The following is a 13,677-nucleotide window of genomic DNA, read 5'->3' as shown; positions in this document are numbered from 1 at the left end:
AGTATACAAGGCATTGAACTGAGCTTCAAAGGATAAACATCCTGTCACTGCTAGCTTGCACTTTTAACTGCTAAATGGAATAACTAGGAGATTAGAAAATAAATCATTTCATTCCCCGCCCCCCCTTAATACACATGTAATAAATAGTGGCCTTTGTTGATGAGTAACTTTAATTAAAAGGGAAGACACAAGTGACTTCCAAAAATCAAAATTCTACTTCCTTAGACTAAATATGCCCTAGGCCTTTCCCAAACTAATTAAAAAGAAATTTAACATCTGATTTGACATGTCTCAGTCAGTCCTAAAAGGAAAAGTTGGGGGGTTTTTTTGTTTTTTTTAAGAGTACAGAATGAATCTCCTATTGAAAAATGGAAGATTTTAAGTCATTAGTTTTTCATGATCTAGCAAGGTTTCAGACCTAGTTATACTAGCATGTTGTCTGTCATTCAAAAGTCCTCTTAATTAGACTTTTAAGATTAACTCCCAATATTAACTCAATCTACAATTAGAGGGAAAAAATGAACAGATTCATATTGCTGGCAACTTTTCATACTTCTACACTTTCAGGGGTTCTTTAGAGAAGGTTTGACACCCCCCATTATTTCCCATCAGCTTCCGGTTTTGCTTGTGAACAATATGAGCCAAAGGTTGCAACAGAATAAATTACACATCAGTTGATCCATTTCTTCCTCTTGGCTACTTAAATCATCTGGTTGTGAATTGCTCTGTCTAGGCTCCACTGCTCTCATCCATAGTCAGAGATCATTGAACCTTAAAATAGACAGGAACATTGGCAGAACGCAGAGAGAACATGATAGATCTCACCTAAAAAAAGAGCTTTGTGCAGTTTTGCAAGAGATACACAAGGTTATCACAACAACTGCTACCCCAAAATACCCCGAAATATTTCTAAGGTATTTTAAAGGGTCACCAGCTTGACTTCTAAAATCACCGGGAAGTGAACTTTCCCAAATGTCAAAGAAAACATAATTGTCATAGGATCTATGATACAGTGCACGTGCACAGATGAAGATAAAGCCCTCCAAATATTCTGCTATAAGGAAATGCGAGTTCCCTTAGCTATCATCACTTGCCAGACTTAGTGCTTGGAGACCTAGAAGTAATTACAGGGCATTCAGAACTCCAGACGGATTTACTTATGACTAACAAATATATTCCACACCATATAAATGGAATAAGTGCATCAGCAACAAGGAAATCCCACAAGTTTTGCTTTCCTCCATGAAATATTTTAGTTGCAACTCTAAGCAATATATTCTATTAACTAACTGATGCTCCTTGCACAGAAAGGAAAATTGTGAAGACGCTACCTCAGTCATCTTAGCTGTACCTACTGGGTTTCAGAGAAAAAGGGTATTATTAAGAAGACAACATTAGGTCTTTATTTGGACTTACAGCAATGACCAGATTTCCCCTCCTTTTACTCCCTTTTTTTTTCAGTGCCTTGAATACCAAAGGTTTTGGATTTTCCTGTTGCCTTACATAAAAAGGCAGGTTAAGCTGGAACATTTCCTCGAGTTCCCGATACCTATTTAGACTGGCAACCCCCAGAGAGCAAATGACTCTTATTCTGTGAAGAGCTGTGGGAATTCAGCACTTCAACAATGCCTCTTTGATCATGCTAAGGCAGAGGTGTCTTAAACATCACGACTACAAAAGCACAGCTCTCGTTTCCATGATTGGCAGTTACGTTGCCAAGACTCCCGTTCCTTGCCATACTTGCATTCGGTAACGGTGACTCGGTGTTGTTATTCAAGCAAGAACAAGTAACCTGACAGGGCCCCGAGGCCTTTCTTGCTTCACCCGGCGCCTTGCTTTCTGAAATAAGTCCGGTTACAGGCTGGACACGGCTCCTGCGTGACAAGCCCGGCTCCCCTAACCCCACATAACAACAATACACCTGCGAGGATGGTTTGAAGAAGGGTGGAACCCACGACCAAAATCCCCAGCCAGCAGGGGAGCGACTCCTCCGGCTACAAACAAACGACCTATTTAATTCGGGGCTGATTAATTCGGGCGAGATCGGACACGCGTCAATACGCAACTAAGTCGCAGCAGCCGCGACTACCCCGCGGTGGGGCGTGGGGCCGCCCCCGGCCCCGGCGGAGGTGCTGCCACCCCGGGCGCTCGGAGCCGCGAGTCCCCATGACAACCGGGTCCGCCGGCCCGCCCCCGCCTCGCCTCGCCTCTCCTCACCGGCGCGGGTTGCGCAGCTGTACGGTCTCCATGGCGCGGCGGGCCCGTGCGGGCGACGGCGGGAGACGCGCTCACTCCGCTATGGCCATGGCCACGGTGCCTCCTCTACCTCCCGCTCCACCGGCTCCGCGCGGCTTCCGCTCCGCTTCCGCCTCCTCCGCCCCCACACGCCGGAAGCGTGGGGCGGGGCCGAACGGCAGTCACGTGGTCTCGCGGAGAGGGCGGGGCTCCGCGCCTCCTGCGGCAGAGGGGCGCGGCCAGGCCGCGGGACCGCCCCCAGCCCGAGGCAGTTTCCCAGAATGCGTCGCGCCCTCCTCATGGGCGGGTGTGACTCGTCGCGCGCGTCAGGCCAGGCTCCTGCACGCGCGGTGTCCAGCCAGCCCCGCCGCGTAAAAGATGCGCCTAGTTTCTAGCCCTGCCCCGCCCCGCCCCAGCAGGGAGCCGGGCCCGGCCTTTCCCCGCCCCGCTGTCGCGAGACCCTGCCCCCGGGGGCGGGGCAGGGGCAGGGGCAGGGGCGGGGCCGAGCAGAAGCCGGCGGAGCTGCCCCGCCCCGGCTAGGAGCCGGCAGGAAGCGGCGCCCGGAGCCCCCGGGGAGCAGCCGACGCCCGACTGCGCCTGCCGGCCCCATGGCCCCCGAGCCGCGGGTCGCGGCGCTGCGCAGCGCCGGCAACGAGCAGTTCCGCAGCGGGCAGTACGGGCAGGCGGCTGCGCTCTACAGCCGTGCGCTGGCGCTGCTCGAGGCAGCAGGTAGGGGCGAGAGGAGGGCCCGGCTCGCCCTCTGCCTCCCGCCGAGCCTGGGGCAGGCAGGGGACCCCTCCGCGGGACACCGCGCGGCTGTGAGCTGAGCCCCCCCGCGCGGTTCCTGCCAGGTGCGGCCCCCTGGCCCGTCCGTCCTCCCGGGGCGCGCCAGGGCGGGGCAGAGCTGCTAGAGCAGGGCCCCTCGCAGCAGCGCGGCTCTGCCGACTCCCCCCGCGCCTTCGGTGGCCCAGTTTAAAAATAGTGCCGCGCGGTGGAGGGCAGCCAGCGGGTGACCTGCTCTCGTCATTGCGGAGGTAACGCGCGTTTGGCCGGCTGGACCCGCGGGGAGCGGCAGCCTCCTTGCCACAGTGCGGGTTGTTGCCTTATATGCAGAGCCCAGGCTCCTCGGCCTCTTGTCGGCCCGGATCAAGCACAGTCCTAACTTGCCTGGCAGGGGAAATGCCATGATCACTAGGCCTGTGTGAAACGGCTGGTATTCGCTTCGGATTTGGCCCATTTGGGGGACAGTGATTTGATTAAATGATTCGAATCGCTGTCCCGATTAGATTCCGCCAAATCTGATTCGGAGAGTCGGCAGCAGCCAAATTTCTGAATCAGCCAGGCCAGGCCCATCCCCAACCCCTCTCCCAGGTGGCAATGGCTGCCCCAGCTCCCAGCACTAGTAAAAAAATAAATAAAAAGCCCTGGATCACCAGGTGTTCCTGGGTGGGGGGTGATCCCTGCTGCCCCTCGCTGCATGGGGGCATGCTGCATGTCTCTGCATGACCCCCCCACCCCCCTGACCCTCCCCCTCACTCCTCCAGCCCCTTCCCATGTGTGCACCTCACGGGCCAGCTCTGGCCCTTTAAGGAAAAAAAAATGGAAACAACCCTGGGACTGGCTGCTGGGGGGGGCAATCCCCACACCATGCGGGGGACTCTGCGCAAGACCCCCCAGCTGCTGCAGGAGCAGTGAGTCTGGGGCTTTTCTCAAGTTTTTTTTTTTTTTCTTAAAGGGCTGGAGCTGGCCCAGGTGAGGCACCCGTGGGGGGGGTCGGGGGGCTTGTACAGAGCCCCCCGTGGGGCAGTGGGGGGGGCAGCAGGTTTGGACCCCCCCTGCTCAGCAGCACCCAGTGAGCACCGGGGCTATTTTATTTTTTTTAAAGTACTGGGAGCTGGGGTGGGCGGGAGCAGCCATGGTGGGGGGGGGCTGACCAGGGTCCCCTCCATGGTCCCCTCCCCCAGCCAGCCCCTCTTCCCCTGCCCCTAGTACTTACCAGTTCACAGTCAACTGCAGCTCCCTGCTGCAGCCACTGGGGACTGCCCAAGTCATCAAAGCTTTCCAAAGCTTTTCCGAAGATTTGGAGAGCTTTGAGTCGATTCAGACCTTTAAATTGGTCCCCTGATTTGATTCGGATTCTGAGATTCGGCCGCTGAATCGGGCCAAATCTCCTCCAGATAGAATCACTACCCAAAGCTTCACACAGCCCTGATGATCACCCTGGTGGCTTCCTAGTTGCACCTGGGGAAGACCGCTCTGCTGGCATGGAACAGTATCTGCATAGTTAATACATAGTTAACCCTGGCTTTATGCCCACCTTATGGAAATGGGAGACTCCTCCCTAGCTTGCTTCTGGGGCCTTATGGCTAAGGGCAAGCAAAACTTGGAGGCATCCAAACTCCTGGCTTGGGCCTGCAAGTAGGATGCCCACCAAAGGATTCGGGAACATCTGAAGACCCAGATGGGGGTGGAAGATGTTTGCCAGTAGTAGGGGCACCTATGGTTCTGGACTGACTCTCGAATTTGGAATTTGTTTTGGCAAATTTGGCTTGGAATTATAAAAATGTTCAGAAAATTATAAATTTGGCTTGGAATTATAAAAATTATAAAAAATCTTGGAAAATTATAATAATTAAAAAAAAATCACAATCCAGCCATGGCCCCACAGCACAACATAAACCCAGATGTGGCTGCCAAGGTCCCAAACTTGTTCCATCATAAAGTTGCTAGGGGCTTTTCTTTTTAAACCTTCTACAGGCTCATGTGTTCTGCTGTTGAGTGCTGTCACTACCAGCTGCAGCAATGAAAAAGACAGAATTATGAACCGGGAAACTAGAGACTGGGATCTTCTGAACTCTTAAGCCTAGATCTGATCCACATCGGGATGATCATTGTTTGCTTCTTTGGGGAGACTGACAATTAAGTACCTGATGCTTTGAAGATGAAAGATGAGCTTTATTGCTGGTACTGATCAGTAACTTTAGCAGTTGAGCTTCCAAATGGCTCTCTTGAGCCATACTTCAATATCTGTGAGATCCATCTTATTTTTAGTACCCCTTTTCTGGTGTAAGTAGAAACATCTAATACAGGAATTGGCCATAGCATGCACTGAATATATTGTCCCACATTTCCCACCTTGAATTTATCTTCTGTTTTTGTTTCTGCTCCTAGGGGAGAAGGATGCTGAGGAAATGAGTGTCCTCCATTCAAATCGAGCTGCCTGCTATCTGAAGGATGGGAATTGTAGCCTCTGTGTTAAGGACTGTACTGTGTAAGTAGCTGTTACCCAGATGAAAACCTAAACCGTGTTTTTGTTGTGAATGAAATAAGATAGTGTGTGGTTACCAACTGGGCCTTTCATTTAAGACTATTGGGAGGAAAAGTTAAGTACCTTTAGGGAACCATATAGTAGCCTCCATCCCAAACACTGGCATTGGTCAGCCACCCATAGCAAAACACATATGGGCGAAGCATTTTGCTTGGCCTTTTGTTGTTGGTGTCATTTAAACAAGGTGGGGAGAAGATGTCAAATTCATTTGCTTGAAGCAGTACAAAGGCCTCTCTTCCTTGCTAACCATGTATACATTACTTTTATTTTTTAATTTTTTAATACTGTTGAATTGGCCTTCCATTCCCTACTCACTCCTGCAGGATCATTCCCTACCTAAACCTTTCCACAGCTCTACATCTTTAGTTGTTCTGTAGCACAGCTGAACTGCAACCTGTGTCCATAGCCCTTGTCCCAGCATACTTTCCTGCTTTTGGTTTTGTTTATTCTGAGAAAAAAGTGACTGTCACTGGGAGATAGAATTAATATCTTTCTTCCTTTGTCCCCTGGCTACAACACTGCACACCTGAGAGATGCAGAAGTTCCCCATTCACTTCTGCAGGATCATTCCCTGTCAAGCAAATATTTCCAAGGTGCAATTCTGTAGTTTCAAGGTTGTGCCTTTAAAACTTAGTCATGAAAAGCTGATACCTGACAAACCCCCAGTCCATCAAGTACACCAACCTTCTCCTCTCTGCTGAACTTAACTCAGGTGGCCCAGTGACCTCTCTTGCTTCCTCCCCCTGATACAGTGCACTGGACCTTGTTCCTTTTGGAATCAAACCTCTGTTGAGGCGGGCAGCAGCCTATGAGGCTCTTGAGAGATACCAGCTAGCCTATGTGGACTACAAGACTGTATTGCAGATTGACTGCACTGTACAGGCTGCACATGATGGTGTCAACAGGTAACTTCTAAGTTTATACTGTTACACAAGCCAAAATGGAGGCTTGACAATACAGGCAGCAGCCTGGGTCACTCACAGCCCTGCTTTTAGGATGGTTGCTCATGGACAGGTTGGGTGACTTTGGATTCTGGTTAAATAGCAGAAACCCATTCATCTTCTACCCCTATGCTGTGAATTCTTTAGTGTTAGTGTTGTTTGCTGTCAGCCCTGCAGCTCTCTGTGCCCTTTATGCTACTTCCCTCCCTTCTAGCTGGTAAATGATACACTTGACTGTTCACACTTTCAAGCATTTTGCACACTGTTTATTCTTGAGCAGCTAATGAATGATAAGTGGTCATGATTCAATATTTGCCCCCTCCCCATTCTTACAGGATAAATATGAGTAAATATGACTGCAGTAGGCTTGACTCAACAAGGTCCACGATTAATGACAGGTACCTAAACCTTGCCACAGCTCTACATCTTCATTTGTTCTGCAGTACACTTCATAGCCCCAATCCCAGCATATGTTCCTGCTTTTGGTTTTGTTTCTTCTGAGAAAAAAAAGTCCTCTCTCTGAAATCTGGTTAGTAGGAAGAGCCTCTCTCAGCTTTTCATAAGGGGGCGGATGTGAGATGTGGGGACAAATTCCACAGTACTTAAGTTGCCAAAAGAGGCCCTGAACAAGGGGAATGAGATGATTCTGTAAAACAAACTTCTCTCTGTAAAAGCATCTTGTGAAATGTGAAGGAAGGAATAGGGTTAGATTAGAAATGGTTCCAGTCAAGCAGTCTTATTAAGCATCCTTTCTGAATGGCAGATACAGATGTCCTGTATTTACTTCCCTCTCTGGTTCTCCTCATGAAGATGCATGGCCTCATGATTCAGGAATAGGGCAATGGGAGATCTGGGTTCCGGTCCTATTCCTGACTTGATTTGTGACCTTGGACAAGACGCCTAACTCCTTGATTTTTCCCATATGTAAAATGATGTTTCTCATGTGCTCAGCAACAGCACTTGGATACATCAGTGTGTTCTGTCCATAGATCACTTTGCTGTAGGACAGAGTTCTTAGGGAGAAGTCAGGCTTCCCTGGAATGACTTGGGTATCAGCTCTCTAATTGTACTTACTCCTGTAGTAGCAGGCATGACTGCATACTTAAGTAAATGTTTGAACTACTCAAATGACAGGCAGTAAAAAGAAGCAGTTCTATTAAAGTCCCATTCTTCCAGCTGAATCTCACACATGGGGCTGGATGCACAGCAGTGCTAGTAACTGTTGGCAAGTGGTTAGTTAGAGGCCTGCTGGTAGACTACAGGCCTGTTCTCAGCAGAGTTAGTAGCTGCGCAATCTGTATCTGTTTGCAGAATGACAAAAGCTCTATTGGAGAAGGATGGCCCTGAGTGGCGCCAGAAGCTCCCACGAATCCCTTCAGTTCCTGTTTCTGCTCAGAGAAGATGGGACTTTCCTCATTCAGGAAGCCAAGAGGCTGCCCCGAGAACCAAACCAAATGAGACTGCACCTCTAGGAAAAGAGGGTGAGCACTTTGCTGTTCAGATGGCCACCAGAGTTGTGATGTCAAGAGGGGGACAGTACATGGATGGGGTCTGTCCAGGGCTCACTTGACCCTAGGATGGAGTTCTGTGGGAGGAATCAGGTTTCCTACAGTGCCTTACTTTGTTGTACTTAATGGTGAAGTTAATTTATGATGCTGATTCCTGTAGTAATAAATGAGACTGCCAAACTCTTTGTTTCACATAGTACTGTGTTCTCTTCAACACAATTTCCAGTGCCTACAGCTGCTGCCATTGAAAGAGCAAAAACTTTGAAGGAAGAAGGAAATGAACTTGTGCGGAAAGGAAACCATAAGAAAGCTATTGAAAAGTACAGAGAGAGTCTCAAACTAAACCAGGAATCTTCTACTTATACCAACAGGTAACATTCAAGCAGAACTATGGACCTCTGCCCTTTGGGGTACATCCTAGAGCTATCATCGTAACTCTTAATCAACTAGGGCCAAATCCTGCTATCTGATGCTCAACCAGCCTGTGTTTAAATGAATGGAAACAGCATGTTTTTAACATATGAGCAGTGCTCTTAGATCAGACTAGAGAAGGTTCTGCATGCTTGTGAGAGACACAAGCCAGACGCATTTTATTTTGTAAGAAACTAGCTTTTTAGATGAAGGGTCCCTTTCTTTTTCTTAAGTGGCCATGTGGAGCCCATGTGAAAATTCTTGACTTGGAACCATTAGGGGGTTTTTCCTTTTAACCCTTTATCAGCTAAGAACACCCTGTTTTGATGATGTCTGCTGCCCTGCTGACTACAGATAACTGCACAGACATATCCAAGACCTTTACCACATGTGGGACACTGAAGACAGTTGCAGCGTACAGAGAATCTGTCAGGAGAATACACATAGAAAACTATAATTTTAATACTTCCTAAAGCTAGGAATCATAAGCTATTCTTGAAAAAAATATTAATTTATTGTTGTTAAGAGAATATATTTTTCTCCCTTTTTAACCAAAACATATTTTAAACTTGAGAGTAAGATCCCTCCACTTTTTAGTATCTCTTTCCCCATATTAAAGTTTTATTAAAAGGCAGTTTCTGATTGGGTGAGGGCAAGATGGGGGTCTTTTGATGAGGTGTATGCACTGCAGAGAGACAGATGGCATTCCTAACCTTATTCTGAAAATGCCTGCTAATCTTTGTGCAGTCAAGGTCACCTTTCTCTAGCAACTCTTTCCAAGAAAGAAGCCTGATTACAATTGATTGTAAGTGCCCAAATAGGAATTGTTGCACATGGATCCAGATCTCTAACCTCCACTTTCTGTATTCCAGAGCTCTTTGTTACCTGTCTCTGAAGCAGTACAAGGAAACAATCCAAGACTGCACAGAAGCTCTGAAATTAGATGCTAAGAATATTAAAGCATTCTACAGACGTGCTCAGGCATTTAAAGAACTAAAGGTAACTATTAAGGAGCTTGGTACTATTTTATGGTAAGAACAAACACCTGGTCATGTTGAAGCAAAAAACTGAGTTTTGAATCAGTAAAACTAAAGATTTGTATCTGTGGAATAATAATTCTGCTACCTGATTGGACTAAGCTTTGGTATGTGGTAAGGGGACAACTGCTCTTTTCACTGGCTGGCAGCATCTTGGATGTTTTCATTAGCTTCAGCTCTTTTGGCATCCTCGGTTGCTTGATAAGTGTCTGGTGTGCGGGCCGGGAGCAGTCCGAGGCCCTCAGGGGTTTTTCATGCGGCGGGCTGTGGCCAGCAGCCTGGACATGTTGGGTCGGGGAAGGCAGGCGGCATGCTAGAATTAGGCACAGACGCTTAGCGGTTGTTTAAGATCGTTTACTTACACCGAAGATGGTCGCGGTGCAGGCTGGAAAGACTTCCAGGAAAAGCTTCGCTTAAGTCCGAGTTCCAACTCGTAAGGACTCGGATAGAGCTCTGGATAAACTCACACGAAGTTTGCTAGGCTTCATGGAACTTGCGTGCAGGGAAGGGGTTTGTCGAGGGATCGTTCGGCGACGGGGAGAGGCTAGAGGCTGATCAGACCCCTATAGCCTTCTTGAGGTACGCGCACTGTGTCCGATAGGCTCTGCAGCGCTTAGAGAGCTTCACAAGACGTGAAGTTCTCCTCCTCCTGATAGTTGTGGAGTCCTCCAACTTGGGCGGAAAACGCTCAAGCCTCTTATACGGCTAGCAAGCCAATCGCTAGCCGCCACGTGGGAATAATTTAGAACTGGCCAATAATGGGACACAAATTTGTATACGAATGGCGGGAACTCCTTGCACCGTGCATTTCTCTTTTGCAACCTAGAAATGCACCCTGCAAAGAAAGCTACGAGTGGCGGGAAATAATTTAGCAGTGCCGAAGCGCACACAAACAAAAATCACACCCTTGGGTTGTGACATCTGGAAATACCAAGGTACAGGTTGATTGGATTACTGAAGATGACTGTAGATAAGACACCCAGCTAATTCATAGATTCATAGATGTTAGGGTCGAAAGGGACCTCAATAGATCATCGAGTCCGACCCCCTGCATAAGCAGGAAAGAGTGCTGGGTCTAGATGACCCCAGCCAGATACTCATCTAACCTCCTCTTGAAGACCCCCAGGGTAGGGGAGATCACCACCTCCCTTGGGAGCTCGTTCCAGACCTTGGCCACTCGAGCTGTGAAGAAGTTCTTCCTAATGTCCAATCTAAATCTGCTCTCTGCTAGCTTGTGGCCATTGTTTCTTGTAACCCCTGGGGGCGCCTTGGTGAATAAATACTCACCAATTCCCTTCTGTGCCCCCGTGATGAACTTATAGGCAGCCACAAGGTCGCCTCTCAACCTTCTCTTGCGGAGGCTGAAGAGGTCCAGTTTCTCTACTCTCTCCTCGTAGGGCTTGGTCTGCAGGCCCTTGACCATACGAGTTGCCCTTCTCTGGACCCTCTCCAGGTTATCCGCATCCTTCTTGAAGTGTGGCGCCCAGAATTGTACGCAGTACTCCAACTGCGGTCTGACCAGCGCCAGATAGAGGGGAAGTATCACCTCCTTGGACCTATTCGTCATGCATCTGCTGATGCACGATAAAGTGCCATTGGCTTTTTTGATGGCTTCGTGTCACTGCCAGCTCATGTTCATCTTGGAGTCCACTAGGACTCCAAGATCCCTTTCCACCTCTGTGCCACCCAGCAGGTCATTCCCTAGGCTGTAGGTGTGCTGGACATTTTTCCTCTCTAGGTGCAGCACTTTGCATTTCTCCTTGTTGAACTGCATCCTGTTGTTTTCTGCCCACTTGTCCAACCTATCCAGGTCTGCCTGCAGCTGTTCCCTGCCCTCCGGCGTGTCCACTTCTCCCCATAGCTTTGTGTCATCTGCAAACTTGGACAGAGTACATTTGACTCCCTCGTCCAAGTCACTGATGAAGACATTAAAGAGTATCGGTCCAAGGACCGAGCCCTGCGGGACCCCATTGCCCACACCCTTCCAGGTCGAAACCGACCCATCTACCACAACTCTCTGGGTGTGACCCTCTAGCCAATTCGCCACCCACCGGACTGTGCAGTCATCCACGTCACAGCCTCTTAGCTTGTTCACCAGTATGGGGTGGGATACCGTATCAAAGGCCTTCCTGAAGTCTAAGTATACGACATCCACCCCTCCTCCTGTGTCCAGGCGTTTCGTAACCTGGTCATAGAAAGAGACTAGATTGGTCAGGCACGATCTGCCCGCTACAAACCCGTGCTGGTTTCCCCTCAGCATAATTTGCCCTGCTGGGCTCTCACAAATGTGAGCCTTGATAATTTTTTCAAAGATTTTACCAAGGATGGAGGTGAGACTGACTGGCCTATAGTTGCCCGGGTCCTCCTTCCTCCCCTTTTTGAAAATGGGGACCACGTTAGCCCTTTTCCAGTCTTCCGGGACTTGGCCCGTGCGCCACGAGCGTTCGAATATTCCCGCCAGTGGCTCTGCAGTGATGTCGGCCAGTGCCTTCAGCACCCTTGGATGGAGCTCATCCGGGCCTGCCGACTTAAAGGCATCCAGTTCTTCCAAGTGACTCTGCACCATCTCAGGATCTACGTATGGAAGTCTGGCGCCTTGCTGCTGCCTCTCTACAACCCCAGTGAGAGACTTGTCCTGTCCCTCACTTAGGAACACTGAGGCAAAGAACTTGTTGAGGAGTTCAGCCTTGTTCCCCTTGTCTGTCACCAATTGTTGTGGGGTTTATAATATACTTAATGCCACTTTATAGGAGCTGCTGTAACTGATGAAATTCAGCAACATTAGAACATCTGAAACCAGAGGAAGGCTAATGCAGTTGTTTGACATCCACCTAAGCTACTAAAGTGATTGCCTTTTTACTCCCTAGTTTAAGTATGTTACAAAACATCCTATCAACCCCTTATGATAAGGACATGTGAATTAACATGGGCTGTAACAGGTCCAGTTGAATGGCTTTTGCCCAGTAGAGGCTTTTCAGTGTGTGAGCCTTAAAGGTCTACAAACATGCCTGTTTTTTCAATGCACTTTTGTTTGCTCCTAGGATTACAAGTCAAGTATTGCTGATGTTAGCAGCCTTCTGAAAATTGAACCAAAGAACACAGCTGCACAGAAGCTACTGAAAGAACTGAACAGAGTTTAATATAATACAGGAAGTATAGAATTAGTCTGTTTTATGCTGCAGAAGATGAGCTTTCCTTTTAATATTGTTACAGGGACCAATCTTAATGCAGGAGTAGCACTGAAAGACACCCCCAAGACTTGCTGAGGATCAGCTGGTTCTCTGCCACTTGGTTAAATGTATATTGGAAGATGCATACCATCTATGCCAAAACAGATTATTTCCCTGTAAGATCATTACGGTTTAAATGACCCGCTCTCTCTCTCTCTCTCTCTCAGAGTTGCAGGCTACTTTTCTAAACCTAGGATATTTCCTCATAATTTAAGTTAGTCTGCAAAGAGTCTTGTAGGGCTGTTACTCCTCTTGCTTTTAGCAGAGTGGGGGATATTTTCAATAGCTGTAAGATGAGTTTTGTCAACACACATTCATAGGCTGGAGAGAAACAGGTGATACAGAGCTGCTATGCTTACTGCCTCTGGTTGTTTCAGCAGGCCACCTGGAAGGGTTGACAGAGGAACAAAAGGCAGGGCCTCCTTAGCAGGCAGCAGACTTATTACAATCTAACCTGACACCTGATTACCACTAAAGTCACATCTGGTGTGTTTCCTGGCTTAGCTGATGCCTGCTGGCCTCTACTTAAACTTGTGCTGTTTGCAGCAACTCATGGCATTTACCTCATAAAGCAGCCATCAAGCACTGCAATAGCCTTGTTGCTGTATTTGTGGGCTGTCTTCAATGCACTGCTCAAGTTTGGATTTTAGCTGCTACTTTGAGGTTTCACAACTTCTTACTCTCTAAAGTTTAGCTTGTTTTGTGCCTTTCTGACCAGTTGCTATTAAGAATTTTACAGGGAAGACGGAATATGCTACGCGAGGCCTGTACTGTAAAAATCTACCTTGCAGCTTCCAACCTATATGCATGTTATGCTGTTTGATTCTTCCCATGTGGCACTGGCAGCAATGACATAGATGGCAGATTAAAGATAACCATTTTGGACTGGTGATGGAGTTGTCCTAAAAATTAAATAGGATTTGTTTGGCAATGTACTGTATGAACAATACAACTTTCATTAAAACCCAAACTATTTTGAGATTGTGT

General features: G+C 48.2%; 2 protein-coding genes across 3 annotated transcripts in view; one reads left to right on the top strand and one right to left on the bottom strand.

Annotated features, from left to right (window-relative positions):
• The window catches only part of STK4 (serine/threonine kinase 4), a 74,067-nt gene extending 71,606 nt beyond the window's left edge, over positions 1-2,461 (bottom strand). For both annotated transcript variants that reach the window (XM_006275791.4, XM_019484579.2), the window contains exon 1: positions 2,218-2,461. In XM_006275791.4, the coding sequence (XP_006275853.1) occupies positions 2,218-2,249 (32 nt within the window). In that variant the 5' untranslated portion in view covers positions 2,250-2,461. The remainder of the gene's footprint in view (positions 1-2,217) is intronic.
• Positions 2,462-2,738: 277 nt separating this feature from the next.
• Positions 2,739-13,669, top strand: TOMM34 (translocase of outer mitochondrial membrane 34). Its single transcript, XM_006275792.4, has 7 exons — positions 2,739-2,964; positions 5,407-5,506; positions 6,316-6,468; positions 7,816-7,985; positions 8,239-8,383; positions 9,296-9,422; positions 12,502-13,669. Exons 1-7 carry the CDS (start codon positions 2,844-2,846, stop codon positions 12,598-12,600), a joined length of 915 nt encoding a protein of 304 aa, XP_006275854.1. The 5' UTR covers positions 2,739-2,843; the 3' UTR covers positions 12,601-13,669.
• The last annotated feature ends 8 nt before the right edge of the window (positions 13,670-13,677 follow it).

This window comes from Alligator mississippiensis, chromosome 9, assembly GCF_030867095.1.
Source record: "Alligator mississippiensis isolate rAllMis1 chromosome 9, rAllMis1, whole genome shotgun sequence".
In the NCBI taxonomy this organism is placed as follows: Eukaryota; Metazoa; Chordata; order Crocodylia; family Alligatoridae; genus Alligator; species Alligator mississippiensis.
This window is presented reverse-complemented; position numbering and strand designations above follow the sequence as displayed.